This window comes from Nerophis ophidion, linkage group LG22 (genome assembly GCF_033978795.1).
Source record: "Nerophis ophidion isolate RoL-2023_Sa linkage group LG22, RoL_Noph_v1.0, whole genome shotgun sequence".
NCBI lineage: Eukaryota > Metazoa > Chordata > Actinopteri > Syngnathiformes > Syngnathidae > Nerophis > Nerophis ophidion.
The window spans coordinates 22,056,420-22,079,992 of NC_084632.1; the positions used below are offsets into that span (position 1 = coordinate 22,056,420).

Sequence of the window (23,573 nt, forward strand, 5' to 3'; positions counted from 1 at the left end):
ATATATATATATATATATGTATATATGTATATGTTTGCATTCTATTTTAGTTACTTTATTGAGTTTACGTACCCCTGGCGCTGTTTTCTACTGTTTTTGTCGTAATTTTGATCATTATTATTATTATCAATTGGTTGTAAATGGGGTAGCACGGTGAAGAAGTCATATTTTTGGTTCATTTAATAGTTAAAACAAATTTACATTATTGCAATCAGTTGATAAAACATTGTCCTTTACAATTATAATGAATACAGAATCCTTTTAAATCAGAATCCTTTTAAATCGGGAAAAAAAATTGTTTTTGAATCGAGAATCGTGTTGAATTGAAAAAAAAAATCAATTTTAAATCGAAACGTGACCCCAAGAATCGATTTTGAATCAAATCGTGGGACACCCAAAGATTTGCAGCCCTAATGGATTGATAGATAGATAGATAGATAGTACTTTATTGATTCCTTCAGGAAAATTAACATTCCAGCAGTAGTGTACAGAGTTGAGATCAATTTAAAAAGTAAATCCCAAGTGCAAGACTAATAAACTCAAAAACTTATTTTTTCCCCACATGCCAATAGACTGTACAACTCCTCTTTGGGGAGGAAGCCGGTGGGGGGGGGTACTAGGATGACAGGGGATGCAAAACAACAGTGCAATACTTTTTCATAACATGGTCACTACTGCCTAGTTTCTCTTGTTATATTCTTATTTTACTGTTATATTTTTATTCCCATCGTTGCTTTTTATTTTTATTCTTATTGCAATAGTTTTCAATGTTGTTTCATTGTACGGAATATGGGCTTCACGGTGGCAGTTAGTGTGTCTGCCTCACAATACGAAGGTCCTGCAGTCCTGGGTTCAATCCCAGGCTCGGGATCTTTCTGTGTGGAGTTTGCATGTTCTCCCCGTGAATGCGTGGGTTCCCTCTGGGTATTCCGGCTTCCTCCCGCTTCCAAAGACATGCACCTGGGAATAGGTTGATTGGCAACACTAAATTAGCCCTAGTGTGTGAATGTGAGTGTGAATGTTGTCTGTCTATCTGCGTTGGCCCTGCGATGAGATGGTGACTTGTCCAGGGTGTACACCACCTTCCGCCCGATTGTAGCTGAGATAGGCACCAGTGCCCCCCGTGACCCCCAAAAAAAGGGAATAAGCGGTAGAAAAATGGATGGATGCAGTATTTTTCTATTTTATTTCATTGTGGGGCTTCCCTTTGGCAGAGAGGTTAGTGCGTCTGCCTCACAATATGAAGGTCCTGAGTAGTCAGGGGTTCAATCCCGGGCTCGGGATCTCTCTGTGTGGAGTTTGCATGTCCTCCCCGTGAATGCGTGGGTTCCCTCCGGGTACTCCGGCTTCCTCCCACTTACAAAGACATGGACCTGGGGATAGGTTGATTGGCAACACTAAATTGGCCCTAGTGTGTGAATGTGAGTGTGAATGTTGTCTATCTGTGTTGGCCCTGCGATGAGGTGGCGACTTGTCCAGGGTGTACACCGCCTTCCGCCCGATTGTAGCTGAGATAGGCTCCAGCGCCCCCCGCTACCCCAAAGGGAATAACGGTAGGAAATGGATGGATGACTGTGCATGCTACTAATAAAAGTTTCAATCAATCAAGCAAAACACACATTATATTTGGTTGTTGGCACCCACACGACAGGGGGCGCTGTGGTTATGGCGCAGGATTTATATGCACACTGCTGTTTCCGGGCGTGGTCTAAAAGAAAGTATCGATTCCATCATGCTAGCTGTAGAAGTCCACAATATCCAGCTCTGCTAATTTACCTCCTGACAACTTGTATCTTTTTTTCTATCTTTTGACTATAGCATGACAACAACAATTTGAGTGCGAGCATAGTTTTTGTGTGGCAAGTGCCACCCAAAATAGACGAGCTGCGTGGGTAAAAGTAGCTGAATTGTGTAAGCTAGCAGGGCTACCGCTAACATTCTCGTCAACATTTGTCTGCTCGCACGACGTTTCCTGCGCTTTCTGCTCACTAACTCATCGACCGGCGTTGGAATTCCCTACCGCTGTCATGGAGAAGGTATCTTTCCTACACACCCACGTAGTGCTGCACTCTCTAGTCCGGCTTGGAGGAACATAGCACCTTAGCAAACCATTAGCCGCTAGTCGGCTAATTGCTGCCCTACTCCTGTGACGTCATTAGTCTAATCACTGACGTCATCATCTTCCACTTCGCGGCTTACTCAACATGTGACTTGTTGTTATTGTGGTTGTTACCGTGCAAGTAAGCTTTGAGTTTGCACTGTGTCGTCGCTGTGGACCGTCCAAGACAGACCTGGACAAATTAAGGCCCGGGGGCCAATTGCGGCCTGTTAAGCTTTTCAATCTGGCCCGCCGGACATTACCAAATATTTATTTTAGATCTTTAAAGGCCTACTGAAACCCACTACTACCCACCACGCAGTCTGATAGATTATATATCAATGATGAGATGTCAAAGGCCTACTGAAATGAGGTTTTCTTATTTAAACGGGGATAGCAGGTCCATTCTATGTGTCATACTTGATCATTTCGCGATATTGCCATATTTTAGCTGAAAGGATTTAGTAGAGAACATCCATGATGAAGTTCGCAACTTTTAGTCGCTAATAGAAAAGCCCTGCCTTTACCGGAAGTCGCAGACGATGACGTCACCCGTTGAGGGCTCCTCACATTGTTTTTAATGGGAGCCTCCAACAAAAAGAGCTATTCGGACCGAGAAAACAACAATTTCCCTATTAATTTGAGCGAGGATGACAGATTCGTGTTTGAGGATATTGATAGCGACAGACTAAAAAAATACATTAAAAAAAAGTTTTAAAAAAAAAAACGCGATTGCATTGGGACGGAATCAGATGTTTTTAGACACATTTATTTCTCCATTATTAATTGAACAAATTGCAAAAGATTCAGCAACACAGATGTCTAAAATACTGTGTAATTATGCAGTTAAAGCAGACGACTTTTAGCTGTGTGTGTGCGCAACGCTAATATTTCCTAACAGTCTGTGATGTGACGCGTACACGTCATCATTCTGCGACGTTTTCAACAAGAAACTCCAGGGAAATTAAAAATTGCAATTTAGTAAACTAAAAAGGCTGTATTGGCATGTGTTGCAATGTTAATATTTCATCATTGATATATAAACGATCAGACTGCGTGGTCGGTAGTAGTGGGTTTCAGTAGGCCTTTAACACTGCAACACATGCCAATACGGCCTTTTTAGTTTACTAAAAGCAATTTTAAATTTCGCGCGAAGTATGGTATCCTGTTGAAAACGTCGCGGAATGATGGCGTGTGACGTCACGGATTGTAGCGGACATTTTGTTCCAGCCCCGACCCCAGCTATAAGTCGTCTGCTTTAATCGCATAATCACACAATATTCTGGACATCCGTGTTGCTGAATCTTTTGCAATTTGTTCAATTATTAATGGAGACGTCAAAGAAAAAAGATGTAGGTGGGAAGCGGTGTATTGCGACCGCCTTTTGCAACACAAACACAGCCGGTGTTTCCTTGTTTACATTCCCGAAAGATGACGGTGAAGCTTTACTATGGAACAGAGCAGTCAAGCGAACATGGTTCCCGACTACATGTCAACCGGCAGGTTTCGGTGAGAAAATGGTGCTAATAAGTCGGCTCTAGCCATAGACATGAGCAAAGAGCTTGCGTCGTTTTTCGTGCACCTGTCAAAGAGGCAGCTGCGGACTCTCTTGCCTCCTCCCACCGGCCACCCCCGAACGTGGATGTTTCCACCGTGGAGGAGGGGGGGGGGGGAAATCTCAGCCCAGCCCCAACGGCTGCCTTCGCTTCGCCTCGTCGAGAAACGTGGCTTCCCTTAGCGACACTGGCGGTCACCACACCTGTGGCCACACCCGTCCAACTTTCAATAAAACACTAGTAACACAATAAGCAGATAAGGGATTTTCCAGAATTATCCTAGTAAATTTGTCTAATAACATCTGAATCGCTCTGCCGTCTAATTTTTATTTTTATTTTTTTCATAGTCCTTCACTCTCACTTTCCTCATCCACGAATCTTTCATCCTCGCTCAAAATAATGGGGAAATCGTCGCTTTCTCGGTCCGAATCGCTCTCGCTGCTGGTGGCCATGACTGTAAACAATGTTCAGATGTGAGGATCTCCACAACCGGTGACGTCATGCGCACATCGTCTGCTACTTCCGGTACAGCCAAGGCTTTTTTATTAGCGACCAAAAGTTGCGAACTTTATTGTCGATGTTCTCTACTAAATCCTTTCAGCAAAAATATGGCAATATCGCGAAATGATCAAGTATGACACATAGAATGGACCTGCTATCCCCGTTTAAATAAGAAAATCTCATTTCAGTAGGCCTTTAAGATGTAAAGTGCAGCTGCCATGATGTGCACTCATGTTTCAAATGACCGTAAGTCTTGATCTATACAACATATTTCAATGGTTGGAATCAGCGCTTTTGCATAATATTTTAGTGACGAGTGTTGTCCTGATACCAATATTTTTTTGATACTTTTTGGTAGTTTTCGATACTTTTCTAAAGAAAGGAGAGCAGAAAAAATTGTATTATTGGTTTTATTTTAACAAAAAATCTTAGGGTGTGACGGACAGGTACTTTTCAGAGGGGGTATGAATGGATGGAAGGACGACATGCAGGAATTGATTAACGTGGACCCCAACTTAAACAAGTTGAAAAACTTATTCGGGTGTTACCATTTAGTGGTCAATAGTACGGAATATGTACTGTACTGTGCAATCTACTAATAAAAGTTTCAATCAATGTTTCTTTTAGACCAGTGTTTTTCAACCTTTTCCGAGCCAAGGCACATTTTTTTTAATTGAAAAAATGTAGAGGCACACCAACAGCAGAAAACATTAAAAAATGAAACTCGGCAACCGATATTGACGGTAAAAAGTTGTTCTCGCAAGTGTTGTATATGAATTTAAACCATAACCAACCATGCTTCCCCATAACTCTTGTCTCAAAGTAGGTGTACTGTCAAGACCTGGAACATCACGCCATGACTTATTTAGAGTTTTTTTGTCTTCCTGTGTGTAAAGTTTTTGGTTGTCTTTTGGTAGCTTTTCCTGTTTTGTTGGTATTTTTCTGTAGCAGTTTAATTTCTTCCCTGAGCGCTATTTCCACACCTGCTTTGTTTTAGTAATCAAAAATATTTAAGCTGTCGCTATCCTTCTTTATGTGGACATTGTTGATTGTCATGTCATGTAGGATGTACTTTGTGGACGCCTTCTTTGGCTCCACACGCTGTAAGTCTTTGCTGTTGTCCAGCAGTCTGTTTCTTTTTTACTTTGTAGCCAGTTCAGTTTTAGTTTCGTTCTGCATAGCCGTCCCTAAGTTTCAATGCCTTTTCTTAGCGGCACTCGCCTTTTGTTTATTTTTGGTTTAAGCATTGGATACCTCTGTCAGCATATTGTGATCATGACAACGCAATTGGCTACATGCTGCCACCTAATGATATGAAATAGTATTACACGGTTACACTGCCGAGCTCTAGACAGCTCAGACACTCAATAACGGCACATTATTTGCGGATTATAATTACTGGTTTGCAAAAGATATTTTTAACCAAAGTAGGGGAAATGACAATCTTCCACAGCACACCAGACTGTATCTAACGGCACAACAGTGTGCCGCGAGCACAGTGGTTGAAATACACTGTTTTAGACTGCCAATTAACACAATGTTGTCTCAAGGTGCCACACGTTAGAACACAATGCCATAATTTATTTTCAAAAATATTAGTTTTTTTGCAGACAGACTCAGAGCTTTTGTTTACCAACTGCTCTTAAACTGAATAAATAATTGATAGTATTAATGGAAGTATAAGTGTTTGTATGTAGTATATCATTGGTACAAATATTAAACCAACACGTGTACAGGGATTTTTCACACCTGTTTGTCTTTCTGTGTATATACTTGAACAGTGTTTATGTTGTGTACAAGGTGTGTTTATAATATGTTGTGTAAGGGAAATTTCCTATTTCTATGAAGCTTATCTTGTATTTCAGATTGTTTATAGGGTTAGGCGAAATAACTGCTTAACTTCAGCCTAAATCCTTTCGGTCTGTAAAATAGTCATTTTATGAATGTAAAGCTGTTTATTTTGTTGACCACTGACTGAATAAATTATAAACAAACTAACATAAACTATACAGTAATCAATATGTATTGTAATCATAATATATAATGATACAAGTAACCATTTCAAAGAATACTAAGTTTGATTTCTCATTACTGTCGAAAAGTTTACCATTGTACTGTAATTAGAAGGTAAATATATTTGCTATCCTGAAGAAAGAAAAAATGTCCATCCATTTACTACAACTTGTCCCTGTCGGGTTCTTGGGGGGTGTTAACAAAAAATAAAAATACTCATTTTTGTAAGCAAAAATATAACTTAAATATTGAACATCTTCTAGTGCATTTTTGTGTTGTATATTCTCGCTCGTTTGTGTTGATGGGCATACTTCCCATCTGATTTGAAGTTCAACTTTTACCACAGCGGGACATTTGGCTTTGTAATCGTATTTTTTTCCTCCTAAATTGTGTTATTTTGCGACACTTGTCACTAACGAGTCGCGAATAGGGAATTTGTTAGTGCTTCTTTTGTGCGTAAAGCTAGCACCTTGCTATCCATCCACCGAGGCAAAAATTGTGAATGACTGCATTCATGTAATTGTACTTTTAAACGCGCTCAAGCGATGCAAAGAGTGAGTCGTCTTTATCATTGTTTGAAGCCAGAGACAAAACAACACGAGGCTCGATAATTCTGATTGGCAAAACCTTGATGTTGATTGGATGTCGGTTATTGTGAAGCCCTAGTTTAAAAATGTAGGTTTACAAAACGGCAGCGCAATATCGCATCAATGAGCACTTCAAAAATTATTGAAAAGACTAATAACACTTCTCTCTTGTCACAGGCAGATTTCTTAAAAGGGCTTCCCGTCTACAATAAAAGCAACTTTAGCAGGTTTCACGCAGACTCTGTTTGTAAAGCGTCTGTGAGTATACTTCTTTTTTTTTTCCTCTAATCACTATACACAGTATGAACTGCCATTTCTGTACTCAAAATGCTATGGTTTTTCAACTTTTACGGTCTTGCAGAATCGGAGGCCCTCTGTCTATCTTCCGACACGGGAATACCCTTCTGAACAGAGTGAGTACCAAAGTTGCACGGATTAAACAGGTTTTTTCATTAATATGTACAGGGTTTATATGGTTTTGAAAAACCTGGAAAAGTCAGTAATTTTTAAATGCAATTTCCAGGCTCTGAAAAAGTCAGAAATACCTCCTTAAGTTTCATCATCTTGATGTGTCATGACAAAATGTAAATTGCCACAGACTGTCACAATAAGTTGGTATTGTGAAAAATGTATTCAGTATTGCCCATGTGTGCATGCATACTACTACCCTTGGTGTTGACACTAGGGCTGGGCGATATATCAAGTTTTTAAGCTATATTGATATCTTTTTAAACAAGATATGAATCAAGAGAATATCGTAGTATCGATATAATTTATTTCACGTTAAACTGACCAAAAGTCGCTTATTTGTTGTGTTCCTTGTTCTCCTACGCTCCCCACTCCCTCTCATGGGCTACTAAACCCCTCCCCTTCTTCCTCCAAGACTGCTTGCACATATAAGAACATCCATGATTGGTTGAGATTAGGCCGATCAGAAGCAAGATAGGGCAGGTCACCGAACCAGGAAGGGAAATCACAACAGACATCCCAAATGACGACGCGAGAGTCGTAGGAGAGAAGAGCGATTTATATATTAAAAAAACTAGTGGAAGATAGCAGAGGGATTCTCTTCTTTAGATTTTTCTTTTAGCAACGTGGAAGACGTCCAGGAAATCCACAATGCGTCGACCTGGCCACATTTGTACAAATGTATGCGTTTGGGTAAAACATTCATTTGACTTGTTTACCATGTAAGCCCATTTCTAAACTGTTCCCCACTCACACAAGAAATGCTGACAAAAATGTATTATCTATATTATTTATTTTGCGTAGAAATATTTGGTAACACTTTAGTATGGGGAACATATTCACCATTAATTAGTTGCTTATTAAAGTAACAAATACCTAGTTTAGTGTTATTTGGACACTAGGGGAACATGTTAAGGTTAGGGTTACTAATAAGCAAACATTTTGAGGTTATTGAGGAAGACTCTTAGTTAATGGCGTACTGGTTGTATAATAAGGCCATGCATAAGTACTTAATAATGACTAATTTAGAGCCAATATGTTACTAATTTACATGTTAAAAAGTAAGTATTTAATGGTGAATATGTGTTCCCCATACTAAAGTGTTACCGAATATTTTTCTGTTTTATTGTTATGTAATTCTGTATTACTTAAACAGTTTTTTTTCTGTGCTGTTAATACCCATCTTGACTAGCTGGGTTAATGAAAGTGCCAATGACTGCTTACAGTACAGTTGTCATTCACTTCAATTTCAGTGAATCTCGCTCAAAAATGAATATCTTTGTACGTATACTTTCACCGGAAAATATATGGAGATATGTATCGAATATCGAGTTTAGGTAAATATCGCCATGCCCTAGTCGGCACCAATATGTGGATCGATCTGCCCACCCCTCACGTGTGGTGTGGTGACACACCAACAGTTATTCTGTCTGTAACTCTTATCTGCTTGTTAATTTCTTGGTAATAACTGCTTACTTTCTGCTGTAATGCAGTTCCATCTACACTTCTTACACTTTACAAAGCATTTATTTCTTCTGTTGTTTCTAGCAAGCTGGCTTACTCTCGGTGTGTAGCATGTTTCAGCCTCGTCTTTCAGTGATAACAGATACTTGATATTAATACTTAAAGGCCTACTGAAATGAGATTTTCTTATTTAAACAGGGATAGCAGGTCCATTCTATGTGTCATACTTGATCATTTCGCGATATTGCCATATTTTTGCTGAAAGGATTTAGTAGAGAACATCCACGATAAAGTTTGCAACTTTCTGTGTTAAGAGAACTGCCCTGCCTCTACCGGAAGTCGCAGACGATGTTGTCACACGTGTGGGGGCTCCTCACATATTCACATTGTTTATAATGGGAGCCTCCAACAAAAAGTGCTATTCGTACCGAGAAAACAACAATTTCCCTATTAATTTGAGCGAGAGTAAAAGATTTGCCTTTGAGGCTATTGATAGCGACGGACTAGGGAGAAAAAAAATGACAAAAAAAAACGCGATTGCATTGGGACGGATTCCGATGTTTTTAGAGACATTTACTGGGATATTTCTAGGAAATCCCTTATCTTTCTATTGTGTTGCTAGTGTTTTAGTGAGTTAAATAGTACCTTATAGTCGGAGGTGTACGTCCACGGGTGTCTTGACGCCAATGTCTCAGGGGAGTCGACGGCAGCTTTATGGACGGCACAAGCTCAGCTTTTCTCTGGCACGAAGCAACTTTTTACCACAATTTTCTCACCGAAAACTGCTGTTTGATATTCCGTCGTGATTCATGTTTGCTTGACCGCGCTCTGATCCATAGTATAGTTTTCCCTCCAGGAATTTTAAATAATGAATCACCGTGTGTTTGTGTGGCTAAAGGCTAAAGCTTCCCAACTCCATCTTTCTACTGTGACTTCTCCAATATTAATTGAACAAATTGCAAAAGATTCAGCAACACAGATCTCCAAAATACTGCGTAATTATGCGGTTAAAGCAGACGACTTTCAGCTGTGTGTGTGTGCAGCGCTCATATTTCCTTTAAAACCCGTGACGTCTTGCGCACACGTAATCATTATACGACGTTTTCGAGACAAAACTCCCGGGAAATTTAAAATTGTAATTTAGTAAACTAAAAAGGTCGTATTGGCATGTGTTGCAATGTTAATATTTCATCATTGATATATAAACTATCAGACTGTGTGGTGGGTAGTAGTGGGTTTCAGTAGGCCTTTAAGCTATTAAGAAATGCAGATTATGTGCTGTAATGGAGGTGATAATCATTAGGGAAGCATATCCACACTGCGTATGGGGACACATAATTAGCTGCTAGCTTGTCAACCAGGGGACTAAAAATAAATACCATAATAGCCAGACAGGATCGATGTTTGTGATCAGCATTGAAATCGGCGGTGGCGATCAGGTACTTAAAGAAAAAAAAATCGGCTGATACAAATCTGTCACCGATCGATCGACCTTCATGAAGCCTGTTGTCCTCTGGAAATCTGCAATTGGGAGTGTGAACTATGTAGTGTCGTGTGTGTGCATGTGTGACAGTTTTATGGCCTATAAAGCTTGTTGTGTTTGTGCCAGTTATTGTCACAGAGAAAACCAACATCCTTCTGCGCTACCTCCATCACCAGTGGGACAAAGAGGTGAGCATGTGCAGTCGCATGGCTTCGCACTTCCTCAAGCTCGATTGACGCTCCATCTTGTTTCTGTACAGAATGCGGCAAAGAAAAGGGAACAGGAACAAGGGGAAGGTGACAGTCCCGCACCCCCAAGAAAGATTGCCAGGACAGACAGCCAAGAAATGAATGAAGACTCATAAAAGTGTGTGTGTGTGTACATGTGTGTGTATGTGCGTGAGTGTACGTGTATGGAGGGCAAAGGCCATCTTAACAAATATAAACAGAAAGGGTGTTCCGTCCTCGTTAAAGACTTGTGACCATTCTGTGGTATGGTGCAGTTCCTCTCATAACTTGGAGTGTCAGCTAAACAATTCTTTAAGACATCTTTACTGTGAAGAATTTGAATTTAGACCCATTTTTCAACCACTGTTTGAGAACTGAAACAAGCCCTCATGGAGCGGTGGGCATGTGTGTGTTGTTTGTTGTTAGACTGTGTTGTGTGTGCATGCGCTGTGTGTGAGAATTGTATCGTGTATGCCAGTTCAATGATTGGTTAGGATTTAAATTTGCCGTATTTGACTTACAAATCAAGTCGTTAAGTTTCACTTCTGGCATTTTATCATGTTTATTATTGAGGTTTATCTGTAAGGCAACGCGCTTCCTGCCTGCCCAAGTGCCCGCCCCTCTCAGTTCCACTGCCCGCTTTGTAACGATGGCCACGTTTCCCCACACACGGAACCAAGAATGCACTGTGAAGACCAGCACACAGTGGAAGCACCATTCTCCTGCGCCATAATAGCAACCTCATCTTTGGCTGTACATATCTGCGTTTGCACACCTTGCAACTACCACAGAGTTAAGCCACCCCTAATGGTTGATTTCCTCCATGCAGCATTATAAAACTAAGAACGAAAGGAGAACGTCCCTAAGGTGTGTACATACATGTCAGTGACATAATTTATTTAACTCTGCACCTTGTTCAGTAATTGTTTGGGGACAAGGTAGGAATGTTGAGAGATGGTGCAGAAGCACGCATGATCTCGACCTCGCCCATTGATGTTTTTAAGGCGTTCCCCCACCAACCTTGATAACATTCAACGGGAATAGGATTCATGTGGCCCGATTCGTTCCAGTGCACCAAATTGGGGATGTGCACAATCCACTTAAGTGTTGAATATCTTTAGATGTGTTTTGTGGCGATTCTAACTTTGACCACAGCATCAGTTGCTGTGTGGAGTGGCGCTTTCCATCATTTTCAGCAGACTGAATTTCAAATGATTAACACCCCGCCTTCCTCTCACACGAGATCCTCCCAGGAATGGGGCCATATGAATCTCTTCCCTACTGTAAGAGGTTTAGATTAGTGGCTTTATTCTTTCTTTTGTTAGAGGCCTTAGGACCGGTCCTCGTGGTCTGTTGTTGCCATCACATTCTGGTGACCTGAGTCGTATCATGCAGGTTAAAAAGGGGGATCATGGGTTTAGCATGCAGCCAAGTGCAGCCCGTATTGTTTATTTTCTTTAAAAAACTGTAAATAATCCTGTCCGTTTCAGCCAAAGGATCATGTTATGTTTCTACTAAAACTATTCTACGCTGCCCCCGCCCTCATCTCCTTTCTGTGAGATCAGTCCTCTTTTTTTTTTCTTTCTTTTTTTTTTTTTTTTTTTTTGCCTAGCTTCGATGAAATAAAACTGGACAGACACTTTTTGTCATGTGGTGCTTTGTGAAAGTAAAAAAAAAAAAAAGTAGTTTTTCTTGCAACAAACATTTGAAATAGTTTGAACTATTTTTTTATTTTTCAGATCTTACAAAAATATGAGAAAATAAATCAAAACAAATAAATAGTCCCAGGTATTTTCTTGAAAAGTTTGTTTTTATATATATACAATGGAACATTGGAAGAGCTTCATGATCAGTAAGCGAGGCTTGAATGAAAAACAGGTTTACATCCTACAATTACACGTCTTGTGATGCCACATGATGCTCCCAAATAATATGAATAAAAACTTCATTTTGTTAACTGTTGCTATCCTAAAACATCAATGTAACACATCACCTTTGCAATTGTTGACCTCTCCGACTCTCCAGTATTTAGTCTACAAACTAGACCCCCATTATATGTTGTATAATGTTGAGACGTTGCCCCAGAAAAGGACTGATGACTAAATTAACCCTTGTGCAAACCTAATAGTGACTATACACACTTACTCTAATAGAGTGTCATATGTATGCAATAAATCATTACTTTCAAAGCTTGAAATCTTTGTCAATATACGGATTTGAAGTTAAAAGTTTTTAATGGCCTTTCTGTCAAAAAATTAAGTTTTCCTTAATTTCTAAAAAAAAAAAAAAAACAGTTACAGAGTGGAGTATTTGAGGTTGGATAATTACAGCCTAGAATACATTAATAGTTCACATTGATTTTGATACAGTAGATTAAAAAAAAAACAAAGGTCATTTTTATATTGCCTACAGAGCCAGCGTGAGATTGAGTTTGAGTTCACACAAATCTTTTATGCATCTACCATGATTTATATATATATATATATATATATATATATATATATATATGTGTGTGTGTGTGTATATAAATATGTGTGTGTATATATATATATATATATATATACATGGTGTATGTGTGTGTATATATGTATATATATACGGTGTATGTATGTATATACGTGTGTGTGTATATATATATATATATATATATATATGTATGTAAGTGTACATATATTTATGTATATATGTGTGTGTGTATATATGTATGTATATATATATGTGTGTGTGTATATATATATATTTTTAATTCCATCAAAGCTGTGAGAATTATGCTCATGGTTTTCGGGGGCTATCTGGTGATTAAGGGGCGTAATTACATCAAAACAATATCTCTTTCAATCAGCAAGGATGAGATGGATTTGGTCTTAAAAGCATAGTAATATACTAGGATTACTGTGGAAAAACAGCCGCTATAATGGGAAAGAGTTCTTTTAGAGAAAGTGCATAAGCCTTATATTCTATTCTAATAATGTGGCAATCTTACAATGCAATTTTGTAAATAAAATAAAACTGGTGAAATTTCCGACCGTTGATCTTCAAACTGAACGATCATATCACAAAAGTAACATGTAACGCCCGCTTTGGGCCCTAGGGTTGCACAAGGGTTTAGCGCCATCAAAATCTATGAACTTGTGGTTTCCCTGAATAAAAGCATAACTGACATCAGTAACTGTACATGACTATAGATCGATAGATGAAGAGCCAAAGCTCGGCTACAAGTCACTATCCTGATTTCCCAATTACCCCCAACAATGAAAGGACAAAGTAAACAAACTTGATTATCTCCCACCGGTCACATCATATTTCACAAACAAATATGAGCACATAAATGAACATCCATTCCCTTATTGCATGTACCTCATGGGAGACGTTTTTTTTTTTTTTGTAGCCAAGTCTCGGTCTTCAATTTGAATAGGCGTTTATTTTATACGTTTGTTATTGTCTTTGCGGCCCTAAACAACCCCAGTGTTGACGCCCTGGCATGGGCTTTAGAAAAAAAAAAAAAGGCTGGACCAATTGTGTCGCTAAAACACAAACAGTCCATGTCAACACATGTAAAGGATATCACCACATGGGCTCAGCAGAGAGGGGAAAATGGAGCGTATGAGGTTGATATGTATAGGGGGGGGATTGTTGATGAGGTGGACAAAGAATACAGGTGTGGACAATGGAGGGCGACACACTGCACTGTGTTCTCTGTTATTGCCGAGACAGTGCTGGAGGGATGCATAGGTCATGTCTCTCATACTACTTGATGATGGATGCTTTTCCTGTCAAAAGTCACACTTCACCCACCAATACTAGGAGTTTGGGTCCCAAACCATTCTGGAATTTTCCCCAAAAGATGAATATCCCTAACCTTTTTTTTGTTTTTGTCCATCTAAGCACAGTTGTCCCCAACAAAATACATTATTTGTACTGCAGAGCAACTCTGGCGCCCTCTCCTGGCAAATGTGCAGAACGCTCAAGTTGATTACCAACAGTATCATGGGAAAATTACTACTTTGGTTTGCAAAAACTAAAAAAAAGAAATTCTCTTATGGAGCAACCTGTAAAAAAAAAAAAATATTTCAGCTATTTGTGTGTGAAATCAATACAGTCGTGTGTTTGCATAATGACTGATGAGGCAGAGAGATGCGGCACGTTCAGTGCAAAATAAATCAAACTACAGACAATAACAGCAGTCCCTCCAGGATTTCGCGCGTTTTTTTTTTTGTGTGCGATTGTTGCGGCCTAAAATTTCAGAATTTTAATTTTTTTATTTTTTTTAGAAGGATGCACCTGGGTATAGGTTGATTGGCAACACTAAATTGGCCCTAGCCTAGTGTGTGAATGTTGTCTGTCTATCTGTGTTGGCCCTGGGATGAGGTGGCGACTTGTCCAGGGTGTACCCCGCCTTCCGCCCGAACGCAGCTGAGATAGGCACCAGCGACCCCCCACAACCCCAAAAGGGACAAGCGATAGAAAATGGATGGATGGATGTTTGTTTTCTTTAATAACATTTATTCAACTTTGGATTTTCTGGATGTGTTATCAATGCTTTAAGTCAGTGGTTCTTAACCTGGGTTCGATCGAACCCTAGGGGTTCGGTGAGTCGGGCTCAGGGGTTCGGGGGATGTCAAAACATACCCGACTTATCGTGTAAATAAAAACTTCTCCCTATCGGCGTATTAAGGATATGGCAACAACAGAAGTCAGACTGATTTGCAGGTGTGTAATTTGTTGTGAGTTTATGCACTGTGTTGGTTGTGTTGTCTGAACAAGGTGATGTTCATGCACGGTTCTTTTTGTGCACCAGTAAAAAAAACATGGTAACACTTTAGTATTTGGAACATATTCACCATTAATTAGTTGCTTAATAACATCCAAATTAGTAACATATTGGCTCTTAACTAGTCGTTATTAAGTACTTATCAATGCCTTATTCGGCATGGCCTTAGTATAACCCTGACCCTCTAAACCAGTGGTCCCCAACCTTTTTGTATCCGCGGAACGGTCAACGCTTAATAATTTTTTTTTTTCTTTTTCTTCTTTGTCATGAAAAAGGGACGTTTTTGTCATGAAATAGGGAGGTGTTTGTGGTTGGTGCACTAATTGTAAGTGTATATTGTGTTTTTTATGTTGATTTAATAAAAAAAAAAAATTTTTTTTTTTTTTTTTTTTAAATAAAAAATTCTTCTGCGGCCCGGTACCAATCGGGCCACGGCCCGGTGGTTGGGGACCACTGCTCTAAACCATACCCTAACCCAAACCTAACCAAATAACTCTAAATGAAGTCTTTTTTACTTAGAATATGTTTCCCTAGTGTCCAAAAAACTCTAAATTAAGTCTTTGTTACTATGTTATTTTGTTACACCCCATCCTAAAATATTATCAGAAACATATAATAACTTTGTTTTGACTTTGTTTAAAAAAAAAAAGGAGGGTTCGGTGAATGCCGATATGAGACTGGTGGGGTTCAGTACTTCCAACAAGGTTAAGAACCACTGCTTTAAGTGGTGATTTACTTTCACCTCAAAAGGGCCTGCAAAAAAAATTTTGGAAAACAAATGCTGCATTGATGTTTACTCATTTTATACTGCAGACCGAAAAGCAGACAGCAGATGGCAGTAAAAATTGTTGTTTCAATTAGAACTAATAATAGTGATTATTAATTTAAAATTACATATATAAACATCATTGAAAACCTCCCTAGGTGGTGTCCACATGTTAGACATTCTCCATGTTTATTTTACACTTGTAAAGTCTTCATCTGAAACATTTATGTTCCAACATATTCACTTTAAAAGTATTTGTAAACTGTTGAGGGATCTATAGTGCTATTTTTTTTTGTTGGGTAGTGAGAGATTATTATCACACACTAGGTCTGCATTGCAACTGAAAATCTGTTCTTAATCGCTCTACTCTGGATAGATCTCCCTCTTCATGTGAGACAGGCCCCTTCTTTGGCTATTTTTAAGACCCTTCTTAAAACCCATTTTTATTCACTGGCTTTTAACCCAGCATGAGACTTTAAACTGTTTTTAACGTTTAACTGTTTTTAACTTTTTATCTAACAAATTGTTCTTAGGGTAATTTGTATTTGCTATTTCAACGTGTTTTTTTACTCCTGTTTTAAATGTTATTTTTTTTAGTTACTAAATGTTGCTATACTAAATTACCCAGAAGGCTTAGCGCTGTACACAGGTGCTGCGGTAAGACCACAATTGTGGCGTTTGAGCAATAAATAGTTGATAAATTGTTACTTGTTGTTGTCCCTGCTATGTCTTTGCCAGTGATTCTCAAACTGTGGTACTTGTACCACTAGTGGCGCACTAAATAATCACTTGATTGAATATTCAAACACAGTGTTACTGTTCAAACTGTGCGTAAAGTTCCAGCGGCCAAACAAAATATACTTCTTAAATAAAACCTCTGCCTTGTTTTTAATGAATACTTAGTCCTACTACGCTACTGTATATTAATATTGGTCGTTTTGGTGGTACTTGGGAGTTTGAGAACTGCTGGTCTACACAAGAAACAAACCTGGGTTTTGACCGGACCAGGGGTGTCCAAACTTTTTAGACCAAGGCCCGCATACTGAAAAGTCAAAGTATGCGAGAGCCATTTTGATGTCTTTTATTTAGTAAAAAAAAGTTGTTTAAAAAAAACTACTAAAAACAGACTCTAAATATATCCATCCATCCATCCATCTTTTTCCGCTTATCCGAGGTCGGGTCCCGGGGGTAGCAGCCTAAGCAGGGAAGCCAAGACTTTCCTCTCCCCAGCCACTTCGTCTAGCTCTTCCCGGGGGATCCCAAGGCGTTCCCAGGCCAGCCGGGAGACATAGTCTTCCCAACGTGTCCTGGGTCTTCCCCGTGACCTCCTACCTGTCCTAAATATATTCACAGACCAAACTTAGTGTCATCTTTGTGGTATAGGTGACAAAGTGTACTGTCATTATTTATTAAAGGGATGCCCAAAGAGTGGTTTGGGGGCCATTTGCAGACCGCAGCTCAAGTTTTGTTGGCCTGTCAGGGAAAACATTAAATATGTAAGAAAAAAGATGTAAAAATATGACAAAACGCTGAAATGTTGATACCAATATTATTATTAACACATCTTTTCACTTATAACACAAAGCTGACACTAAGTTGTGCTATCATTCCGGGTGGGAGCATGTTTTTTTTTTTACAAAAGAAAAAATATATAATTAATTAAAGTAAAAGTAAAAGTACCAGTGATAATCACACACACACACTAGGTGTGGTGAAATTTGTCCTCTGCATTTGACCCATCCCCTTGTTCAGCCCCTGGGAGGTGAGGGGAGCAGTGAGCAGCAGCGGTGGCCACGCCTGGGAATCATTTTTGGTGATTTAATCCCCAATTCCAACTCTTGATGCTGAGTGCCAAGCAAGGGGGTAATGGCTCCCATTTTTATAGTCTTGGGTATGACTCGGCCGGGGTTTGAACTCACGACCTACCAATCTTAGAGCGGACATTCTAACCACTAGGCCAGTTTGAGCAGCACTTTTAAAATTTTCTGTCAACTTCTCAGCTTTTTTCTCATTGCATTACATCTTTTCGCTCTTTTTTTTTAATAGATTTTTATTGTTGTTGTTTTTTTGACAGGAATATATCAAGGCCTGGATGGCTCTAAACTTCTTAAATTTCAATGAAAAGAAGACAGAAGTGATAGTATTTGGATCTAGTGGTACCTGTGAGCTCCCTTTGTTGAATTTGGGCCCTTGACTTTGCACAATAAGTCCATCGTCACCAACCTGGACTTTCGTATTGACAGTGATTTTAAATTGGACCGTCAGATTGGCACAGTGGTGAAAGCCAGCTTTTTTTTATTTACGTCAGCTGGCCAAGGATAAAAATCTTCTTTCTAGGCAACAGTTTGAGACAGTAATCCATGCCTTTATTACATTTTGGCTGGATTACTGTAACTCTTTGTATTTTGGTATTAATCAATCCTCTTAATCACGTCTACAGGTGGCCCAAATTGCAGCTTCCCGACTTTTAACCAACACAAGAAAAAGAGAGCACATTACTCCTGTTTTAGTCTCCCTCCACTTACTCATTTTTAAATCCTTACATGGTCTTGCCCTACCTTACCTCTCTGAGCTGCTCCACCTCTATGCCCCCACCCGGTCCCTCAGGTCAGCTGATCCTGGAGGTTCCCAAATCAAAGCGCAAGCTCAGAGGGGACAGAGCTTTCTCTGTTGCGGGTCCCAAACTCTGGAACGATCTCCCTCTCCATGTGAGACAGGCCCCTTCTTTGGCTATTTTTAAGACCCTTCTTAAAACCCAGTTTTATTCACTGGTTTTTAACTCAACATGAGACTTTAAACTGTTTTTAACTTTTTTAACTGTTTTTAAATTTTTAACTGTTTTTTATCCGCTTGGGATGGTTTCCTGCTGGCTCCGCTGTGGACTGGACTCTCGCGGCTGTGCTGGATCCACTATGGATTGAACTTTCACAGTATCATGTCAGACCCGCTCGACATACATTGCTTTCGGTCCCCTAGAGCAGTGGTCCCCAACCTCTTTGTATCCGCGGACCGGTCAACGCTTAATAATTTGTCCCGCGGCCCGGGTGGGGGGTGGGGGGATGTCCTTTTTTTTAAATTTTATTTTATTTTTTTCTTTGTCATGAAAAAGGGACGTTTTTGTCATGAAAAAGGGAGGGTTTTTTGCTTGGTGCACTAATTGTAAGTGTATATTGTGTTTTTTATGTTGATTTAATACATTTTTAAAAAATAATAATATTTTTTTTTTTTTAAATAAAAATTTATTAAAAAAATTCTTCTGCGGCCCGGTAGTTGCGGACCACTGCCCTAGAGGAGGGGGGGTTGCCCACATATGTGGTTCTCTCCAAGGTTCTCATAGTCATCATTGTCACCGACGTCCCACTGGGTGTGAGTTTTCCTTGCCCTTATGTTGGCCACCGAGGATGTCGTGGTTTGTGCAGCCCTTTGAGACGCTAGTGATTTAGGGCTATATAAGTAAACATTGATTGATTGATTGATTTATTATCTAACAAATTGTTCTTAGGGTAATTTGTATTTGCTATTTCAATGTGTTTTTTTACTTCTGTTTTAAGTGTTATTTGTTTTAGTCTGTCCTTTGGCTTTATTTCTTTGTGGTGTACAGCCCTTTGATCGTCAACTGTGGTTGTTTTTAAAGGGCTTTAAAAATAAAGTTGGTATGGTATGTTGCGTGCCAACAAAGCTACAGCTGCGGGCCGCAAATGGCCCCCTTGCCGTGCTTTGAAGGCGGTATAGCTCGGTTGGTGGAGTGGCCTGTGCCGGCAACTTGAGGGTTCCAGGTTCCATCCTAGTCACTGCCGTTGTGTCTTTGGCCAAGACACTTTACCCACCTGCTCCCAGTGCCACCCACACTGGTTTAAATGTAACTTAGATATATCGGGTTTCACTATGTAAAAGCGCTTTGAGTCACTAGAGAAAAAGCGCTATATAAATAAAATTCACTTCACTTTGGACACCCTTGGATTAGACCGTTGACGTGTGTGTTTGAGCGCAGCCCAAAAATGAATAGGACAATAATATAATATCATGTTAGATCCGCTTGACATCCATTGCTTTTGGTCCCCTATGGGGGGGTTGCCCACATATGTGGTCCTCTCCAAGGTTTCTAATAGTCGTCATAGTCACTGTCACCGACGTCGCACTGGGGTGAGTTTTCCTTGCCCTTATGTGGGCTCTACCAAGGATGTCGTTGTGGTTTGTGCAGCCCTTTGAGACACTAGTGATTTAGGGCTACATAAATAAACATTGATTGACTGATTGATAATCTGCATGGGTTGACGTGGAAACATCCTGGAGGGGGGCTGCATTGAGCATGCAGTCTTGTTCTTCTTGTTTTTGTTACCATGTGACAGCAGGATTTTCTAATCTAGAACATTCTTTTCAGATCAATCTCATAATGCCACAGGTGGAAAGAAAGGTTTGATGTCGCCTTTGCTTTGAAAATAAAGCTAGCAATTCTTCAAGGAGAGGAAAGGACTTATTAATATTGCTATCGAAAGAGGGGCCCTATATGTCACAGTTAAAAACAAGACACTTCTAATATTGACTTGGGATGATTCAAACACTCTTAGTGGTCCTTTTTTTTTTTTTTTACAATCACATTTTTCATCAGACTTTTGGGAGCCACTTCTGATCTTCTCAATTTGCCCGTAGTAGAAGAAATGAAAAAAGAAAAAGAAAAAAAAATCACAGCTTTTTGCTTTGAAGGCTTGAAAATATTGGAAACGCAGCTCATGCATTTCTTTGTGTATTGCAGACATGATTGTGTTGTTCTTGTAAAGCCTATTTTCTTTCTCGGTCTTCTAAGCTACTAAACTTTCGGGTCCAATTCGGTGGCGTGTCCACTCTCGGAGCCCTCCCCTCCAGGCGAGGGGATCTCGTCGGGAACGCCGTTCAAGTCCGACCTGGAAGCTGAGGTCTGTGAAGATGGTGCCTCCCCGCATCTGGGCGGCGGCGTCCCCGCTTCACTTTTGCCAAAATTAAAGAGTTTGCCGGGGTTGAAGGCCTTGCTGGGTGACTGAGAACGCTCCTGGGAGCTGCTACCTGATGATGAAGATGATGCCGTCGTCGCAGCATTGTTGGCGGTGATGGCCGCCGCGCACTCCTTCTTATTGTCAGGTGATTTGAGGAATTTAAAGCTGAGGAAGCCGGGCAGCTTCGCTTCGCCGCCAGTTGGGGACTGAGGGGAGCGGGCGCCGCCACCTGATGAGAACTTGCTCTGCAGCGGTATGATCTGCTTCAGCTTCATCACGTTGTTGGTGGCTAACAGAGAGCTGGGCCTCTTAGGCTTGTCCGAGCCGCCTGCGCCGGCAGGACGCGATTTGCTGCCGTGATTTTTGTCGTGATGGTGATCCCCGGAGGAGTCGCCCTTACCGTCATCCCTGTCCCTCTCCCTGCGGGCCATATGCTCCGCTTGCCTCTGCCGCTCCTCCTCCTCCCTCTTCTTCCTCTGCAGCTGCTGGTAGTGCTGCTGGGCCTGCCGCTCGTGCTTCTGAAGAGACCGGGGGAACAACATCAATTCACTGGATGAAGCAGTTCCTGAAGGAGTTGCGTGTGAGTGCTGAAGCCCAACTGTTTGAATCAGTTAAAACAGGGGTACCCAAACTTTTTGACTCGGGGGCCGCATTGGGTTAGAACAATTTGGCCGGGGGCCGGGCTGTGTGTGTATATCCATCCATCCATTTTCTACCGCTTATTCCCTTTTGGGCTCGCGGGGGGCGCTGGCGCCTATCTCAGCTACAATCGGGCGGAAGGCGGCGTACAGCCTGGACAAGTCGCCACCTCATCGCAGGGCCAAGACAGATAGACAACATTCACACTCACACACTAGGGCCAATTTAGTGTTGCCAATCAACCTATCCCCAGGTGCATGTCTTTGTATGTATGTATATATATATATATATGTATGTATATATATATATATATATATATATATGTGTGTATGTGTGTGTGGGAATCATCAGGAGATTTTCTCCTGATGATTGAAGGAACCCCTCATGAAACAGTTCTGTAGAGATGAAGTAGTCTTGTGATTTTTCCCACACATACATATTGCGCCCTACCACAATATCGAGCACTATTCTCTGGATAAACCAATCAAGACATATATATATATATATATATATATATATATATATACACACACACACAGCCCAGCCCCCCTTAGAGTACATATGTTCAATGTACTCTAAGATTTTTTGTTAAAATAAAGCCAATAATGCAATGTTTTGTGGATCCCTTTATTTTGAAAAGTATTGAAATAATTTTGGTACTGCTACCAAAATATTGGTATCGGGACAACACTTGTTGGAGCCAAATTTCCTTAATTGTTTATATTGTTTTTATTTGGTTTTCTCTAATTGATTGCTGGCCTCTGTTCATGCTGAATTTAATTTTTGGCAGATTGCTCCGCCCACTTCCCCTTGAGAACCAGGAAGTGTTGACAGGGATGGGACCGTTGCTCCGGTGCGGTTGCCATGGTAACCTCATTTTAATTGGTTTCAGGTGGGAGCATTGCATGGATGACACAAACAGTTTTCGACCGCACCGCTAAAAAAACAATTACTACAATTTAAAAACAGCGTAAATCCATTCCAGGACGTTAATCATAAATAGGTTAGTGTTTTTCATGCCTACCATCGTTCTCAGTTTAAGTCATTTCTCTTGATCTAACCTTTTCTAAGACTCCAATCTTCAAAAAAAATACAAGCATGTATGATTTTAATAATAATAATATTGCATAAGATCAATGTCGCAATTGGCCAAAATACTCATGGCTCCAATATCGGAATCTATCGGAAGAGAAAAACCCGTACACGTGGTCCGCATAATGTAAATAGGTTGTCGGTATGAGCAGGCTTCACGGTACTCAGTCTTGTTTTATTCCCACACTACTGCTGACAGAAGGTAAATCATACTTTGCAGGCAGCATACCCCTTTCCTTTCCAGCTGTCCTGGATGAACCGAAATTATTTATTCCAATCATTTTGGAACTTGCAAGCGTACTTCTTATTCGTCGTCGCCATTCATCCTTCTGCTTCGTCTCTGTTATGTTTTTCGACATTACTACTTGCCCTAGTTTTGAAGCAATGCATGATGGGAATCCGGATGTTGTGTGTCAGTGTATTAACGTGCCGCCTGGAATAAACAAACACTGAGAAATAGCTCTGTGCCTGCATACTTTATGGGTTATAGATAAACCTATAGATAACGGAGACATATATAATAGTATACTTTTCAGGTGAGAGGACGCTAAAGGCAGTGCTTTTAAGACACGCCCCAATATTGTTGTCCGGGTGGAAATCGGGACAAATTCGGGAGAATGGTTGCCCTGGGAGATTTTTGGGTGGGGCACTGAAATTCGAGAGTCTCCCGGGAAAATTGGGAAGGTTGGCAAGTATGAGGTAAATGCATATTTTTGTAAAAATAATAAAAAAAAAATTAAAGGGGAACATTATCACCAGACCTCTGTAAGCGTCAATATATACCTTGATGTTGCAGAAAAAAGACCATATGTTTTTTTTAACCGATTTCCGAACTCTAAAAGGGTAAATTTGGCGATGTAAACGCCTTTCAAATGTTCGCCTGTCGGAGCAATGACCTTTCACCCGTGACGTCACATCGTGAAGCGACCCGCAATTTT

At 40.3% G+C, this 23,573-nt stretch overlaps 2 protein-coding genes across 2 annotated transcripts in view; one reads left to right on the forward strand and one right to left on the reverse strand.

The window, feature by feature from the left end:
* The first annotated feature begins 1,674 nt into the window (after positions 1-1,674).
* On the forward strand, positions 1,675-12,036 carry dda1 (DET1 and DDB1 associated 1). The gene is made up of 5 exons (XM_061883499.1): positions 1,675-2,036; positions 6,933-7,013; positions 7,117-7,168; positions 10,297-10,358; positions 10,430-12,036. Exons 1-5 carry the CDS (start codon positions 2,028-2,030, stop codon positions 10,532-10,534), a joined length of 309 nt encoding a protein of 102 aa, XP_061739483.1. The 5' UTR covers positions 1,675-2,027; the 3' UTR covers positions 10,535-12,036.
* The window catches only part of ano8b (anoctamin 8b), a 144,534-nt gene continuing 131,724 nt past the window's right edge, over positions 10,764-23,573 (reverse strand). The window contains exon 19 of the mRNA XM_061883498.1: positions 10,764-21,422. Coding sequence (XP_061739482.1) covers positions 20,742-21,422 — 681 coding nt within the window. The 3' untranslated portion in view covers positions 10,764-20,741. The remainder of the gene's footprint in view (positions 21,423-23,573) is intronic.